Source organism: Strix aluco, chromosome 18 (genome assembly GCF_031877795.1).
Source record: "Strix aluco isolate bStrAlu1 chromosome 18, bStrAlu1.hap1, whole genome shotgun sequence".
NCBI classification, from domain to species: Eukaryota; Metazoa; Chordata; class Aves; order Strigiformes; family Strigidae; genus Strix; species Strix aluco.
This window is the reverse complement of record NC_133948.1, coordinates 14,711,004-14,729,246: the sequence shown is the minus strand read 5'-3', so window position 1 is coordinate 14,729,246 and position 18,243 is coordinate 14,711,004. Positions and strand designations below refer to the sequence as shown.

At 41.0% G+C, this 18,243-nt stretch overlaps 1 protein-coding gene across 2 annotated transcripts in view; it reads right to left on the bottom strand.

Annotated features, from left to right (window-relative positions):
• Nucleotides 1-18,243, bottom strand: part of FBXW8 (F-box and WD repeat domain containing 8) — a 51,728-nt gene that overhangs the window by 2,003 nt on the left and 31,482 nt on the right. The window contains exons 6-12 of one of the 2 annotated variants that reach the window (XM_074844571.1): nt 17,781-17,977; nt 16,063-16,272; nt 15,075-15,141; nt 11,483-11,634; nt 5,827-5,954; nt 2,110-2,283; nt 413-529 (exon numbers count right to left, since the gene is read on the bottom strand). In XM_074844571.1, coding sequence (XP_074700672.1) covers nt 413-529; nt 2,110-2,283; nt 5,827-5,954; nt 11,483-11,634; nt 15,075-15,141; nt 16,063-16,272; nt 17,781-17,977 — 1,045 coding nt within the window. The remainder of the gene's footprint in view (nt 1-412; nt 530-2,109; nt 2,284-5,826; nt 5,955-11,482; nt 11,635-15,074; nt 15,142-16,062; nt 16,273-17,780; nt 17,978-18,243) is intronic. The other variant, XM_074844572.1, reaches the window with a different exon arrangement.

Below are 18,243 nucleotides of genomic sequence, written 5' to 3'. Positions count from 1 at the left end.
AAGTGCACTGTAGTTTGATAGTTCAATTAGACATGCTAACAGCCATCTGAGATGCAAATACCAAAACCCAGCATTTAAATATCAGTAGTTTTCCTTTAGGAGGAGATATCATTACTAATATTTAGAGCAAGAAAAAGGCTGCATTCCCTGTCTGGCTTCAGTGGCCTTTACATTTCCCTGCTGTAAAAGAAATGTAATTTTTTTTTGCTCAGAAGTAAATAAAGAGCAAATTCGTCAATGGCTTTGAAAAACCATACCTTTAAGCTTTTTAAATTTTATTTTTCAGATGTTATACCTTCTCTGTTACTGCTCTGGATCACGACTCAGGGGCTTAGTATGTCATTTAAAAATATATAATGAAGCAGATCCTTGCAGTGCCAAAAATCCTACCCTTCAGAGCTGGCTTACTCACTTGCGGTGCGTGGTTAGGTCATCGGCCACGATGCTGGCGCCTCGGGGATTCTTCTCATCAGGGATGTTTGCAGTGATGAGGCTGTGAGAATTAAACCATATGTGGCGGACTGGATGTCTGAAAAATAACCAGCAGCACTGGGTGAGATGTCACCTGCAGCAGACTCCTAAAATCCAAGTGCAGTAAAGGAATCGCTCTGGATTAAACAAGAATTCATTTAAATCAGCGCCCTCTCTATGGCCAGAGGCTGGGAACCTGCACCTTTGACTCTTCTTCCCTGTCTGGAGTGGATAAACACAGCTTTTATCCCCATCTAGTGGGCTGTCACCAGAACACACACGGAGGCCAGAAAATATATTTTAGACACTCGACAGCACACAGGCTGCAAGAGATCCGGGCTGCCTGCTTGCTTTGTTGCTTCAAGGACTGCAGCAGCACACTCCTGGGAAGAGCAGGATGCTTCCCAAAAGGAAATACGGGGACACCCAGGACCCCCACACCCCCAAGCGCTGAGCTATGGCTGATTTAGAAATGCGCTCTATGGCACAAGCTAAGAGGTCTGGTCTTCATTCTTTTTCCTCTTGCTGGTGAATAAACTAACCCTGAACCACTGTAACAGCATTTACTGTTCAAGTAGGAGTAACTTATCTTCTCAGATTATAAGATGGCTCATCTCCACAACTGTAATGTGTCTCGTGTCATTTCCGTTAGTTTCTGCCCCTGCTTTTAATTCATGACACTGGGCTGTAGACACGGATAACAACAAACACACCTTCTTACGAGCGAAGGCCTTTCTGACTGAAGTGAACCCTTCTGATTTGTATATAAACAGTATTTTAAATGTTTATTCTAATGGTTTCATTTTTAGCACACCCCCAAAGCTCAAATCTGCACTGCCTGTCCTCCTCCTTGGCATGCTCATTAGTGCTGCTCCAGGAGACAATCAATGCAATATTGTCCTAATGCATCAGCCACATCACAACGGGCTTTATAATTCACAGGGTCAAAAGAGAAGGAGATACCTGCTATTAATCAATGACAACTCCCACTTGAACTTCTCTGACTGTAAATACCTCATCTAGCACCTCTTTGGGGAAGATGCATTAACAAAAAAAGATCAGGATTTATCTGTTCATTTTATTAAGGCTATCACTCAGACCTACAAGGGGCTAAAGCCTTGAGGTCTTCATTCAGACAGAGCTAACTCCCTGGGAATTGTGCCTTGATCAGGAAATCACAATGTGGCTGTAGCAACCAGCAGTCTTCTGTCAACTCCAGGATACTGATCTCTGCTTGTATTTTCAGTACTGTACTTCTTGTGCATTCCAGCATTTTAAATGCAAGGTTCAATAAAGTAAATACAGGTCAGGGATGGGGCAGGGAGAAGACACTAACTGAACTTCATGGAAAAATCCAGGGGAAACAATGTCTATGCTCCCTTACACCAACTGAAGCACTCTTTTTAACTAACGAGTAAAAAGCCTACGACAGCTAAAGGGCACACACAGAAACACGCACAAGACTCCAGGTGGGGAGACAATCTGTTCCCAAATCACATGAAAACTAAATAGAACTCTCTGAAGCTTCAGACATGGGCATGTTATCATTTTGGTCCTGGATCATCCCATTCCACATTCTTCCTGTCAGCCAGATCCGATAAACACCCTTGCAATAAGGCCCCACGCAGACTAAATTACCTGGCATACATTTCCCAGAGTTTGGTGCCCATCCGATGGTCCCACACGCAGACCAAGCCCTCTTCTCCTCCACTGACAATCTTCCAGTCATCCATCTGGACTGCAGACACTCCTAACTGGTGGGCATAGAGGGAGCACAAAGATTCACTTTTGCGGAGATCGAATACCCTGACCCTAAACAAAAGCAAATAAAGAACAGAGATAAAACCAGCTGTGGATCTGCAGCCTGTAGGTTCTGCAAGCACAAGTACTTCTGGGGTTATGAAAATGTCTAGGACAGTAGTCCCATGGCCACTACAGGGCCAGAAATCCAATACAGTTGACACTTTTCACCACTGAATTTTCACTCTGACTTCTATTATCAAAGACTTTTTGAGTCAGACTTCTCCCACCATACAGGACCTCTCTGACTCTTTACAAGTCTGAGGTGATAGAACATGTAAGTGAAATTTGGAAAAAGCTCCTCTATTCGTGCTTCCCAAAATGTTAGCAACACCATGAGGCAAAATACCATGTTTTGGGCATATTTGTAACACATCCTACCCCTCGGTACCTAACCCACATCCAGGTCGTAGGGGCAGTATTATTATGAGGATCAAGGAAAGGACTATTAGGAAGAGACTTAAACGTGTGGCAATTCAAGAGACAAATCAAGGGAGTTACTGGTTTATACGCTTGAGTTAATCACCAATATTGAAACAAAACTATCCACAAGCACCCAGCAATCAGTACCTCTTCTGATTTCAAAAACACAACTACTGACTGCGGGCAGCTTTTAGGTACATCTGGTTTCCAGAAATTATTGATTAGACAAGGCATTTTGAAGAGAAGACTTGGCTAGAAGCAGAATTGCAGAAAAAGAGCTTAGGATTTCAACCACTGTAACAAGTCCCAGGAACCAGTTAAAGCTAATACTGTGAAGTTTGAAACCTAGCACATAGCACAAAGGAGTATGTTTTTCGATCCTTACCTGTCAAGATTAAGAGATAAAGCGAAGTACATAAGTGAATCAAAAAAAAAAAAAAATGCAGCGAGTGAAACCAGAAGGGAAAATACTGATCTCAGATTTGAAAAGAAGCCAGAGAAAGTTCCTCCCGCCTGATGACTATCAAGAATGAAACCATCAGGTACACATTAATTCCAGAAAAGGCCAAAACACACTTGTTCCAACACATTAACTGTACTTTATTCCATACCCCTGCTACGATCCTAATGGTGTTGCAAGTCTTTCCTTTTCCTTTCTCAAATGGAGATTGCATCATATGATTTTACAAAAAACACATTTCAGCAACTGAAATAAAAGGCAACAGAACAGTCCAAAACTCCAACAGAGTAACATCCATCTGACATGTAGAAAAACATGCTGGAACAGAGTGAGGAGCACACTCTGTGTGGCTCTGCAGTCACCCTTAGGAAAACCCCACCACGACAGTTGCTGATGGCGAAAAGGACTTCTTGCTTTCTCCAACTCCAGCAGAGAGAAGTTTTGGCTACATATTAGAGCTGTGCTTTGGGTAAGGATGGGGTATTTTGGAAGTGTTTGCACCCAGCACTCTCCCTGTCTTACTGCATGTGTTCTGCACGGCAATCAAAGCTTCTTCTGTTTGGTAAGCACAGTTGGAAACAAAGATCTGATTGCGTCCTGGTTATTTCATTAGCAAGGGCCCAGGTTTTGGGCAGGTGTCCATTCTGGCACACCCTTGGAAGAATTGGAGGCACACTTGAGTTGTTTAGATGTGCTTTAGGAAAAAAAAAAAAAAAAAGGAAAAGCATTTTGCAAATCTAATGTGATGCTCTAATGCAGACCTGGCATGGGCCACCATCTCCTGCCTCAGCAGCTGGGCTCAGTGGGAGCACACTGGATTCATCCGAGTCCAAGGGAGTCTTAAGGAAGGTGTTCTCATGACCAGGCTTTGACTCATGTTAAACAATCTCAGAAGTAAACTCACTTGCTTTAGGAGAGCATGGAATACATGTTTTGATCCACACCTTTCAGCGACAGTATACACTGGGCTTGCCATATGTTTGCTTTCCCAGTGCTATTCATCCTTTTAGGTTCCACCAAGGAAAAGGGTGCTGTTGTGCAGTGCATCAGCACATGCTCCCTGTTACCAGATCTCCTGCCAGTGTGAAGCTCAGCTAAGTAATCAAATAAACCAGCAATGCTTCAGGAGCATTTTTTGATGGAAAGACAGATTTTATAGGTCCTACCAAAAACATTTCACAAGTGTTACTTTTCAAAATCATGGCTTTGAATGAAAGAACAGCACATACTAGTAAAACTGTGAAATTGCTATATTTAATTCAAGCAGTAAGTTTTCCCACTGGCCATCAGCAGCGTGAAGTCCCCTAAAGAGGGACCTTACACTTGCTCCGTAACAGGGCTCTGGAGGTTCAAGTCACATGCAGCACCACATGAGGAACTGACCTCTGAGATACACATGGTCTTGCCTCCTGGATGCCAACTTATTTGCTGAACTATTGATTCCTAGCTTCTTGCTGTTCTAGTGATGGCCAACCCCTTAAACTCAGTCAACGCTTGAGCCGAAAAAGTGAAAAACTTTCTGGAGGGGAAAGGGCACAGACATTTAGTCCAGTATGAAGGGAGTAAATTTCAATCTCACTTCAGGGATATCAACTTTATCTACTCTTCCATCATTGTCCAAGAGATTAAAATTGGAGGTAGTTTTACTGGGGTGCTTTGGAAAATCAATTATCTGCTTTTAGAGGGAAAAATCTCCCAAGGATTCAGTTACACATATCAAACTTCAGGTATTTCCTTTATCCTCTTTGCTGAGAAAGTGTGAGGTTTGCTTCCTCTGCCTATTCACCAAGAAGGAAAAAAAGCTATTTGACAAAATAATCATTTTTGCAAGCTGCTGCACTGGCGGGACAGAGGTCTGGGATTTGGCAAAGGAAAGTATCCGCCTTACAATCTGATACCCACCACCACACCAGACCACCACCTGCAGCCTGATGCCCAGTGCAGAAAGGAGGAGGGAAGGAAGAGGGAGCCATTAGAGACTGGCTCCTCGCCATCCCACATCTCCTTTGGTGCACTGGATCAGACCCCACAAATAACTAGCCAAAAAAAGAAAATCTAAAAATTGGACTCAAAGGGTGTTTTTAAGCACTTTAATCCTTTTGCACTGACTGTTCCCAGCGCGTCCATTCCTGGCACCAGATATTGTGCTGGGAAAATCCTACTCCCCAAGCCAAGGAGTTAAAGAGAAAGCTGCTAATCAGCTAAATAGAAGCTGGAATCTGTTCATATGAAAGTCTCTTTTTTTTGTCACCTGAGGGACATCACAGTGTTCCGAAATACACTCTTGACATCATTTGGCAGACGGACCCATCTCATCCTACATGATTCATCCCTTAGGTTATTTTTTTAATATCAGAAAGTGAGCTTTTAAATGCCAAACTAATTTTGCGGGTGGTGGTGGGGAAGTGGAAGATATTCCAAGTGGTCTCGCTGGGCTGTACACCAACTGTGTCCACCAAATGGCTTAAAAAGAAAGTCTTCCCGTGGAGCTTTCTGAAACAAAGCAAACTGGCAGCCACATCCAACTATTACCTAATGTTTTGTTCCTGAAGTTCACGCAGGCTGCATTTGAAACATTAGAGAAGAAACAAATTCTAACAGGTCCAGATGTAGGACAGCAGGACAGGAAGTAAGCTAATTTGAGATGGGTTACAGCTCTTGGTAGTACCTACCTTCTGTCTTTATTGCCTGTAACAAGCATGTTTGGAGGACTGTTCTGGAGGTTGACACACGTAAAGTCACCTATTGAGTTGCCCATCTTCTTCAGACACTGACTTGTTTCCAGATTGTAAAGAAGAATCTGGCACAAAGAGAACAAACACCAGCTCAACGTAGAATGAGCACAACTACATTTTGCTGCAGCATAAAGTAGAGCAGAGCTATCACCATCAGAGATGGTTTGCAGGACTTGTTTTTCAACATGCTAATATATAACCAAGATACAGATCTGTCACGATTTAAGAAGGGCAACAACACCCTCAGAAATAAGGAAATCAAGTTTCACAATGGAATCCACCAAGAAGCAGGGATGCAAGGCTCTTGCCAACCAGTATCAGATAGGTATAGCTCTCAGGCAGACAAAGCAAGCCACACAGATTTTCTCCAGATCAAATTTTTAAGGCTTACATGGAAAAGCAAATAGTTTCTTCATCAATTTTAAATATTTGAAAGAGTAGTAAAAGTAAACAGAATCAACATTTAGAAGGTTTAGACAGATGGACTGTGCAAGAAAGATTCAACCAAATACAGCAAAAATTGAAGAGCAGAACTGAACACCGACTCAGCGCTGACAGGCCCTGCTGATAGCTTCTGTACAGATCATGCGGCAGAAACAGATTAAGAGAAACATTACATCTGAAGTGGCAGTTCAGATGGGAAAGGAATAAAAACAACTCTGATTTTAAGCAACATCCAGGACGATTTGACCAGAGACTAGAAGAGAGGTACGAGTTGTTTCCCGTCTCTTCACCCTCCTCTCCTTTGTGCAGCAATCAGTTTAATCACGTTCACTGTCTTTCCTGTGGGGCCAGATGAGATTTATCTATCTGGGCCTTTCAATTTAGGAGAGCAAGTATTTTTAGAAACAGAAAAATGTACTGGTCAAAGCCCAGTGGAGCTCAGCACAGTACCTGGTCTTACATAACTTCATAAACATTATTAAATTTCGTGGTGATGCTCCTTTAATTTAAAAGAAACCTATGACCATGAAAAGAGTAACGGTGGTTAAAACATCAGAAAAAACTTACAGCTTCCATGGCAACATCAGCCTGGCTACGTCAGCATCACATCAATATACTTAACTTCTACTTTTCTGATTATATCCACATGCAGCTTAATAAATATTACACTATCTGTACATATTATTTCAACATTTGCCAGAACAGCGATAGTGATGCTGCCTGGCCTTTTACTTCCTATCTGTGTAATTTTAGTACGCATCTGAAAGGTGGAATTAAGAGAGCAGGAGGGGATCATTTTGTGATGGATGCCTCTAGGCAACAAAAGTCAAACTTTAATAATCTCTAGGAATACTGCAAAGAAAGGCAGAGAATCTGCAGGTTTCCTCCATCTGCCATTTCTCCCAACTAAAAAGCAGGCATGGTTTTATTCAGATGTATTATCAGCTCCCTATTAGAATCAACATATTCATACCCTACTTTCTCAATATTTATAATCTCCCAACTAGTTCCTTCTCCCAGCCTTGTCTTTGTGAAGCTATCTGCCTCAAATACCACTCTTAAGAATGAAAAATTGCATGCTAAAGACCCAAAAAACCAAAGCAATTTTACCCAAGCTCTGTAAAGCAAGGAAGACTCTACCTCTGCAGGGACACTTAGGACACAAAAGTTGCTAAAAAATTAATTTAAACTTCCATACCTACAAAAAAGTTGCTACAAACAGCAGGAAGATGTTAGTCTTCAAGGTAAAGACCAATTTACAGTCTGTTCTCACTTGCAGCACAGCTTCCAACAGCTCACTAACCAAACCCAGAGATAATGACATTCTGGCAAGGGTATTTTGCACAGTTTTCAGTGCAAAGGAAATTAATATCTGTGCCTGGCAACCAAATTCCTCCTTGGAAAGTTTTGAACAAAAGACAAAGTCAATAAACTTCTGAATTCAACTTATGAACAATAAATGATCGGGTCAACAACAACGTCTTCCAGCTCCCAGTTGAGCCTCTGAACCAGCCCTTCCCAGCTGTACGTTAAAACTCTGGAGAGGGCCAAACGCTGCTTTCCCCAAAGTCCCCTGGGGCTAATACTTAAAGTGAACATCCATAAACTATTAATTTATCTAAATGACCACTGCTCCCATCTATCTTATAAACATATGATACACACTTGAAAATTCAGATATGGCCATGAAAGACTATAATGAAAAATTGCTTCCACATAGCAGTTAAAGATTCCCCTGTTTTACATGGGAGCAAATATTACAGGTTCTCCTGCCTGCAGTCTCAAATTCAGACCTGTGGCAATTCTCATATGTAGGCAGCACCAGCTGAAAAATTATTTATTCCTCCTGACATAACTTGCAGATGGCCACCAATTTAAAGTGTTTACATCTAAGAAAGAGAATCTGTAAAAAAAATAAAGGTTCAGATCCACAAAACTGGAAGAAAAGCTGTCTTTCATCTTCTCCTACCCCCTCCAATTCCTTCTCTTCTCATGTCAGTCTCCACTCTTTAAAAGACTGTTGTGCTGGTTTTTGTTTGTTGGGTTTGGGTTTTTTTTAATTTTTATAATGCACCTGTATTTCTAGCCAATTAGCCCTATCACTGGAAGAAAGATTCTCTTTGTCATTTTCAGTTTCCAGGGTTTACCTATCTTTAAATTCAAATTCTGTCTTGAGCAATTTTATGGTTTGCAAACAAATTTCAAAACCTTATCCTGACAAACTGATAGGTAAAGAAACAAAAAGAACTCAGAATGCTTTTTAAAGTCTGAATAATAATTTCTTGAAGACAGGGTTTTTAAGAGTATGCTGATGACAATTTTGAAGTTGCTAGAACACTTGTGATGAGCTCTCCCATAATATCCCAAGGCAACAAGGATTTTCTTTACAAAGGCCAAGGAGAAAGAATGAAAATACCTGGTCAATAGGGACTTGAAATAAGGGCCTGTATGTTAAAGGGCAGATAAAGCATAAGATCTTTAGGAGGTTTATAATCCTATAATGCACACTGCAAAGGGATTACCCTTTTAAAGATATTTATAATCCTATAATGGACACCCAAGACCTGTGACCTAATAGGTACCGAACTGAAGGTAAGTGAACCCAGAGCATTTGGGTGTGAAATGAAGTACCCTGGGATAACACACTAACGAGCATCCCTTCCCCCAGTGGGACTTCAGCAACACAAGGGAGGAAAAACATTAAATACTCCATGCAGATGTATCAGGATCTAACGCACAAAATAAAAAGTGTTACCTATTAACGTTGTTCAAATGAAAAAGTCTAAGTTATTGGATAAGAGCCAAGCAATCTCCCAGAATGCTTAATAATTCAACAAGCCAGAAATAGCCAGAGTACCTTTACCATTATGTTTAGTTAAAGACCACAGAGATTAGAAAACACATTATCCATCTCAGAGGCGATTCTTTCCATGTTACAAGTCCCTTAACGACCTTTACCATCTCTCCCTCTCTCTCTCTCTTTTAATAAGGCTGAGCAAATGGGACTTCATTTTATCCGATTGCCACAGACTAGTGGTATTAATTATTCAAGCTCATACTCTCTCTTTTGTTAAGGCAGTGCATTAGACTAATTTCCCTCTTTACTGTGCCAGTTGGGCAAGTCTCAACCTGTGGTCACTGTTCTCAGATAGATGCGCTGAGAAGCTGGCAAATTCATAAGACACTAGGCAGAGGAAGAAAGGAAAAGTTACTGTACTTCACGGAACTGCAGAGCAGTGGGTACAGGAACTCTCTTTAAATGCTGTCCAAGAACTCAAGAAAGAAGACTAAATTAATTCACAGAGAATTAAACTCTGTAGCCAGAATAGCTAAGCTGTGAGCTTTGTTACATCTTGCAGCTAAGTGAGGTCAAGCGTGGTCGATGTGCTCTGGTTGAGATACTTCCAAGAAAAACCAAGGAACTGAAGGAAATGCTGTTGATGGAACTCTTCCATGCATGTCCAATACCCCAGCAGGTGTTTTGGGATCCTGTGTTGTTGGAGATGTCTTTTTTGGATGGAACATTAAAACAACAAATCCCCAAGCACTTGTTATCAAAGAGCCCGTGGTACTTTCAACAAGAGCAGGGGTGTTCAACCCACTGTCCTGGCCAAAAGCCAGCAGACAACTGCTTTGTGAAACAGCTAGTTCCCCTCTGCAATAGCATTTCTGCTTCTTGTCAAAAGTTACCACATCGCACAGCTAGTAAAAACTGAGCTGTCTCTCAGAATTGGGCGAAGCACTCTGTATATACAGTATATTCTGTTCTTATTTAGATGAAGTATTGAACAGAGTATCATAAATACTAGCAAAAGTATACTGTAAAACCACATTCAAAACCTACATCCTTTTCCTTACTGAATAACATACAGGATACATTAAAGAACCACTTTCTCAGAAAGAACTGTCTAGGATAGAGGTTTCTAACTGTCAATTTAGAGACAGAGGATCAAAATAATAAAACCTGAGAGGCAGAGGAACAAGCATCAAAATTGGGAATAGAATTTATATTTATTTTCAGATTATGTTTCTTCCCCTTTCCTTCTGCCCATCCCTCTGCCAACTAGAAAAAACATTGCCTAAATACACATCAATATTGTCAACAAAAGAAAGGGTCGTGAAATTTCAAGTCTACCACAAATAAAAAGGGATCTGGGTTTTGCTCAGATCAAAACCCTTCAATTCAAAGGGTGTCTACAAAAGCGATAAGGTTATTTCATATGCATTTGCAGCAGAAGTCATCAAATTTAAGTACAACATAAGGTACACACTGCTGTAAGTTTGAATTTTATTTCTAAAGGGATGTGGAAAAAGAATATTTTCAAAGTTTACAAGCCTCAGGGGCACGGTTTCCCCATGTAAATGTACTGAATTGCCTACTGTAAATATGGCACATAACACTGCAACAACAACAAAAAAATTTGACTATTAACAAATGCAAGGTCAGCATATTGATACTTGTACACAGAGATAAGTGTTTTGGCTCCATAAATTTAAAGATGAGCTAAGATTTAAAAGGAGCAGCTGAGGGAGACAGACAGACAATCAGAGAGAAAGAAAAAGAGTAAATCATACACAAAACAGCCAGTAAAAAAAAAAAAAGCAGTTAATATACATGAATAATGGATGTTTGATTTAAAAGCAGTTTACTCCAATATGATGTAATTTTTGACAATCAGCCAGAGAGACTATTTTGCAAGTTCTTGCCAGATATAAGTCATTGTGTAAAGCTGGTAACACAAGCGTTTCTCCGAGCATGTGGAAAATTGACTTTCATGCCATCCTAAAGGTGACTCTATGCTGGCAAATGAGAACTCTTATTTTGCATGCACTGAGCTGCACCAAGCAGTCTCAAGCAATGTTTAAAGACCCACACAGAGGATAGCAAAAATAACAGAATCTGAAGAGCTTGCAGCAAATCCAGCAGCAAAAAAACCCAGCCACACACACAGCCTGGTCCTCCAAATACCTACACCTGCCGTAAAAGTTATACATGAAGCTGAAGACAAGCATAGGTGGGTTTTTCCTTTTAAGTTTTCATCTGACTGGAGTTAAAAAGTGAGACTCCAAGCTGGTAGCAAGAAGTAGAGCCAAGCGTTGTGCAGGCAGACGGCGGGCAAGCTTCGGCAACGTGGTTCTGCCAACACACCTGCAACCCTCGCTGTTCCAGCGCTGGACACTGCCCGAGCCCGCGCTGCCAGCGGCAGGGACACTGCCAGCCTTGACGGGCTTGTGATGTGGACAGATGTCTGCTAGGACCAGGAATGAGGTCACCAGACTCACTTGACTTGTGGCTGAAGACTGATGTAAGAGTTCAGGTAGCCAGAAGATGAAAGGATAATATGTTTACCCACTGAACCACCCACTCACTAAAAAAACAAGCCCTAGCCCAGACACACATTTTCCCCAACATAAGGATAGACCAGGGAAAAGGAAAGCAAGGTAATTCTTAAAAACTGAATGAATTCTCTTGGTTTTATAGGTTATTGACTTGAATATGCATGGCACATCCTAGCAGCTATATTTTCAAAACCCGAGACACCTACCTAAGCAGCTGTGCCAATTTTGAGGTATTCACATTAATGTACAAATAGGGAAAGGGAGAAAAAAAAAAAAAGGCAGAACGTCATTAACATTAGCCAATAAGCCAATACAAAAGGGATTTTTTAACTTGCAATATTATTTCTGGTCATTTACAAACACAGAAAAAACAAGATGGATGATTGTTACTTTTTGGCAAGAAAGGGGTTCATCAATCCACCATGCAAAATTTAGGCAAGGAAAAACTTCTGGTCTCTCTGCTGGACTGTATTTCTTGCAGTGCCTAAAAAGTTACACTGTTCAGATCCTCAGAAAGAGTTCTGTCTCTCCTACAGGGTACCAAAGAGTTTATAAAGAAAAAGGTATTTAAAACACCTTTCACCTTCTAACTTCTGCTAACACTCTACAGTCCTACAGCTCCCCAAAGAGAAATGTTTGGGCAAGTCCCATATGTCCAAATTCAGTCACCAGTAAGACCTACCCTTCTACTGGTATGAAAACAAAAGTTCATAAAGATCAATTTATTGAGAACTGGACTACTTACTAGGACCACTGAAAAAAACCCCACATTTTTTAAACACGAAGAATCAAGATAAAAAAAATTTCAAGTCTTTCAAACTCCACAAGAACTGGAGACATTACAACACCAGAGAAGACAATGCAAGCTTATCAGTTAACAAAGAGGAGGAATTTAGTTAAAATAAGGTGCAAGACAGACGTAACAGCTTATATAAAGCAGCTATGACCTAAATGCATCATCCAAGAGACTGTAAAGCGTGAAATGAAATTTAAAAGATTATTTAAAATTTGTTTTTCCACTTACTATTAGTTCATAACATCCATTTCAAGTGGTTAATTTTACTGGATACACTCACATTAGCAAGCAGTTGAAGAACACCATGGAAACATTAAATGCAGGAGCAAAACTAAGCAGTATTTCAATTGCTGATGAGAAGAGGCAGGTGATGTTGAACGCCCCTCATCAAGTACAAGCCAATCACCAGCTCAAAATAGATGAAAAGGTGACAGCATAACAAACAACTCCCAAGACATCTGAACATATCTAGCTTTCTGTTTCTAAGTTGGAGGCTCTAAAATCATCACTGTCCTCCCTTCACTCCTCTCTTCCCCATCTACAAGTCTGTGCACAAAGCAACCAAAACCAGACATACTCTGAACTGCACCTTATAATGCATGTAACAAAAAGAGTTCTTCAGTTGCATGAGTTTAAAGTACAGTTCTCTTGCGTGCTACATGAAGTTTCTTTGGTGGAAAAAAACCCCAAAACCTCCCATGTTGATTATCTTCTATCACCAAGAACTGTTGAATACATTAAAAAATTTCAACTAAATTTTAAACACAGGAGAAAGCTGGGTTTGTTCTCCACCCCCATCCCTGAAGCACCTATAAATTTCATAGAAATAATCCACAAGCAGGAGAGAGCTCACCTGAAGCTACAGTAGACCAGACCTGACAGCAAGGGAAGCTTATAAATATACCAACTATGAGAAAAGCTTCAGTCAGATCCTACAATCAGTAAGATAATTGCATCAGAAATCAGATGATGTTAATCCTGACAGCTATAGCGCTACTGGTTTAAGAGGTTTATATCCTGACATGGAGAGGACCAAAGCCAGCTCTAGTTTAAATCAGTGGATTTAATTTTACATACAGTGCTCAAACCCCAAATTCAAACACGTGAATGCCAAGACTTTGTGTTGCTGCTGCAGCATTGAAACCACGGGTCTCCAAACCTCATGACACAGGGTATTATGTTATTTGCTAGACACCACCCTTCGAGGCATGTCCACTGCATGTCACAAGCATCACTTTAGGTTGAAAGGGAAAGCCAGGGTTAGGGTCTTTCTTCCCTGTGGTTCATTATCTGGTCTATATTATTAGCCACATACGAGTCTAGATGGGAATGCAGATCTCAGTATTTCAAGAATTTGGAATTTAAGGAAAATAGTATGTTCCACGTTGAGTTAATACAGCTGAAATAACCCTTACTAAAGAAATTTCTCTTAGCTTAACATAAAACAAAGAGCTCCAGCAGCACTAAACAGATGAATTTTCAAGAAACAGCATCATACTTGGGTTGTCTAATGCTTAATAAAGTGAAAGTTGAACTTCTCACAGATGAAGCATTTATATTCTTCCCTCTCTCCTGCACAGACGTCTGTCATCTAACAGTAGGCAAGTCTATGCCACAGATTTGATGTTTTTCTCCTCTTCGACATAAAAGTTCCTACAAAATTTATGCCTCAGATCTCTACTCTGCTGTCAAATTTGGTTAAAATTAGACGATTAAAAAAGAGAGAGGAAAAAAGATGTTTTCCTTAACTATATTTTCATCAGAAAGCAGGTTACTAGGCAGTAGCATTAGGACTGTGAGCTTACACTAAAGAAAAAAATATCCCTCAGGAAAAACAAAAAAACCCACCAACCCCCAAACTGAGAAGAAACACAGCTTTCCCACTACAGCAACACAGCCAGCAGCCAACAGGGCTGGAATTCTTCATCATTACATTTCCGAGACTGAAAGCTCTCTTAAAGACAGATTGTCAACTTGTGACCAGTGTAATCAGCCAATGCGAAGTCCCTTCACGTCTGCGCGAGGCGAATAATTATCATAATAGACATTAGTAATTAATTTCCGGCGTGATGTCAGCTGGTGCGGCAATGCCAAGCAAGCGTCCTTGTCAAACACACCCCAGCCGTCTGGACGACTTCAGTCCCATCTCCCTGATTAGGATGCGCACTGATGCACTGCATAATACAATCTGCCATCAAATGCCAAATAGTTCAGAACTAAATTAGGAAATATGTCCGGCTTTACAGAGTGATGCTCGGGGGCCTAAGTAGATTTCTCTATTCCTTTAAGAGGCACAAAGGCGATCACCGATATAATGCCCCTGAATGAGGCAATTTTACCTTCTAACCTCCCACCTCTGTAGGGAAAAGAATTGGATTAGGACAGCAAAGGAATTAATAAAGACAGCATGGCCTCGCAGCATCTCTCAACCCTAGAGGTATTTATGGTGGCCTCAGCATTTTAAGGGGAAATTAGATGCAGCTGGACACATTTGTTCCTAACACAGAGGTAGTCCTAAATAAAGCTTTCCTGTTCCAGTCACTTGCCAAAGAAAATGCTGCATTTATACACTACTGACCACAGCTGCTTTCATCTGGGTGCTCACCTCCTGCTTCTTTCTCCACCTGCCTGAAGCACTCTCCTTCCCTCATTGCTGATAGCCCATCACATGCCTGAAGTATAACCACAAAAAATGGAATGAAATTAGGGAGTGGAAAGCTAGACAAGATGCAGGAAAGGGAGAGAAACTCTTCTTAAGGCATCTGGAAACAGGTTGTTCTGCAGTTTGGTCCCTGCCCTGGAGTGGGGCTGTGTCCAGGAGCTGGCTGCTGCCTGGAATCTCAGGTAGGATTCTGAGCCCCCCCAAATACAAATTATTTATGCTACTTATTTGGGTCTGCAAACCCCAAAGAGCCCTTCCTGCAAGCAGAGAAGTTTGAGACGAGCTGCATTAGAAGCGTGCCTCAGCCATGAGTCTTCAGCTGGGTTACAAAACCAGTCTGGTTTTGATCTACCCTGCCACTGCTAAGATGTGCTGATGAAAGCAGCAGGCTGTGTCACAGGGGGCTTCAAAACTATGATTACCACTTAGCTTCCTTTAATACCACAGTCACACCATCCTCACCAAATTGGAAGTAAGTTAGTTCAAATAGTCAAATGCACAAAAAAAAAGCAGCATCCTCTTAAGATTGCACATTTGCATGTACAAGGCTTGACACACTGCTCAGGATGCCCTCATCAGAAAGGCTGAGGGATGTTTTGGCTTTTGGGGCAGGGGTTTAATGGGGTTTTTAGGTTTTTTGGGGTGAGTCCCCCTAGGGGGCCACTGACACAGCATACACCTGAATGAGCTGGGACTCGCTGAGGAGCAGAGAATGCCAAGTATCTACAGTGAACCCAGTCACCTGAACAATAATCCCTTACTTCAGCCCACTAGAACACTAATAGAAGCATCAGATTATTGCATTAAAAGAATGTTTTCCCTCTACTGTCAAATGCTGAATAGCAGGGAAGGAAATGGTCAGTAGATTGAACCCTTTTTTCCTTTGTTAATTACGAAGGTATAAAAATCTTATCAAAAAAAATTTCAGTACCTGGTTGGGCTCATTCAACAACCAGCCAAAGGTTTTGACCCCAAAGGCTGCTTCATGAGCAGACACATCAAGACACGTGACAGGCTGACCATAGACAGAATGGAGAATTTTGCCAGGATCTTCTGCTTTCAGGAGATAAACGACATCTTCTGCAGCTGCTACTGTCACTGGACTCCCCATAACATCTGGAACCAGATTAAGGAAGTTGACCTAAAAAAAGCAGACTTTTAAGTTTTTATTACATCCAAAAATTCTTTTCCATCACTACTGACACACGCTAAACTGAACATGCTACTGATGTGGTTATCTGCTATCTGGAATCATCCTAATTATGGATTATTTCAGACAAAGACCGCGTATCAATTTTATTTCTGAACTTTTGCAAGCTTAGCTCCTATGATGAAATCTAGCTCACAGTCTTTAGAACGAGCCCATTAAAAATACTAACCAGAACACATTACAACAGAATACACCAAAATATCACATCAAAGAAAGGAGCAAGACTTAATGGGCTCATTCAGATGAAGGACAGAAAGCCATAAGGTTAAAGCACATAAAGCAAATATCGTGGCTAGAATGTGAATACAGTACGTCAGAAGAGACAACACATTCACACAACTAACATGGAATAGTTGATGCTTACCCTGCAATCAATGTATATATACTCTAAATTAACAGAAAAGTCATCACGTGACTCTAGGACAGCCCAAATACCAGCTCCCCTATCTTCTGTCACAAGACCGGAATGACGTTGCTCTTCCATTTCAGTAAATGGTTAAGATGCTGCCGAAAAGTCTCACTACAGGAAGGGTTTAAACTCTTCAACAACACAGCTGATTTCTAACCCAACTTTAGAAGACAGCGTGCTGTCCTGACTGACTTTCACATGTGGCAAATTGACATTTCACAGCAAGACGCAAGAGTAAAATGGATCCAACTACAATGGAGTGTGTGGTAGTGTTTTAACATTTTTACTTGGAAACCTCTTAAAATATTTGGGGAGTTTGTTTATTTAAGCATTGTGAGACTGACTTAGCTTTTAAGAGGGGATTAATCAGGAGTGGTTTAAATCACAACTTCACACCCCTTAGCTGCGCAGTCAGCTTCCTACAATAGGAGAGAAGCTGCAAGCCTCAAATTATTCCTATGCACTTCCTTCCCCTTTCAGAAAAAATGTTGATACTCCCAGACATAATAAAACTGCAGAGAATAGGACAGCTTTTGCTTTTTAATTAAAATAGTCTCAAAACTTCAGTGACAGAAGGTGCAACCTAAAGAAGCTGCACAACTAGTTACAGCTTCACAAGTGGTACTATTAGCTCGTCTGCAATATCCTGCCTCAGAATTAATCAGATAGCGTTGATCTGGAATGAGACCTTGAGTTTTAGCTCCAATTCTACGCGAGAAAACTGATTTACAAAATGAGCCAACTTAGTTTAATGTTGACAAAAAAATAATTAAAAACAGCCAACCTCCTGCACCATATGGACTTCTATTCATTTTCACTTGTAGCTTAAGCCAGCATTTCACCCTTGCTCTTCAGCGACGAAAGGCTCATCCATTAACCTGCTTCAAAATCATAGCCTCTAGCTGAAAAAGCTGTTATCTAGTTCAGACAACACTCTTGTAAGATTTTTATAAGATTCCTCTCAACTGTACCAAAAATAATTAGTGGATCAGGAGCTCCAAGAAAGAGGCTGAGTGGCCTGGAGACTCACCAATTTCTGGATTTCAAATGTTTCTGTGGTTTGCCAGAATCCTCTGTCATTAGGGCTTTCCACTTTGACCTCGAAGCCAGATGCTGTTGCTACTGTGGCACCCTCTGAACCAAGAGCTAAAGCCTGTATCCTCTGATTGTGCTGGTAATGATGGATTGGCTCCCGCCCGAACATCAGGTTCCAAATGCTAACGGTTCCTGTACGCAAAGAAAGAATCACTGTGCGTTATCTTTGAATTTAACAAAACTTTAAAAGATGTAAGCTTAAAAGCATTCTAATGGAAAAAGTTAACATACAGAAAAGAGACTGTAGGGCAGGAAACCAGAACTTCAGGATGCTGCACAGCATCACCTACGAGGTTCAGAGGAAACCTTCCAAAATTACGTGCTCTGGCATTAGAGGCTCTGTTGCTCTCTAATTAATTCCCAATTTTTGACTTTCAGATAGCATTGGTATCTAACCT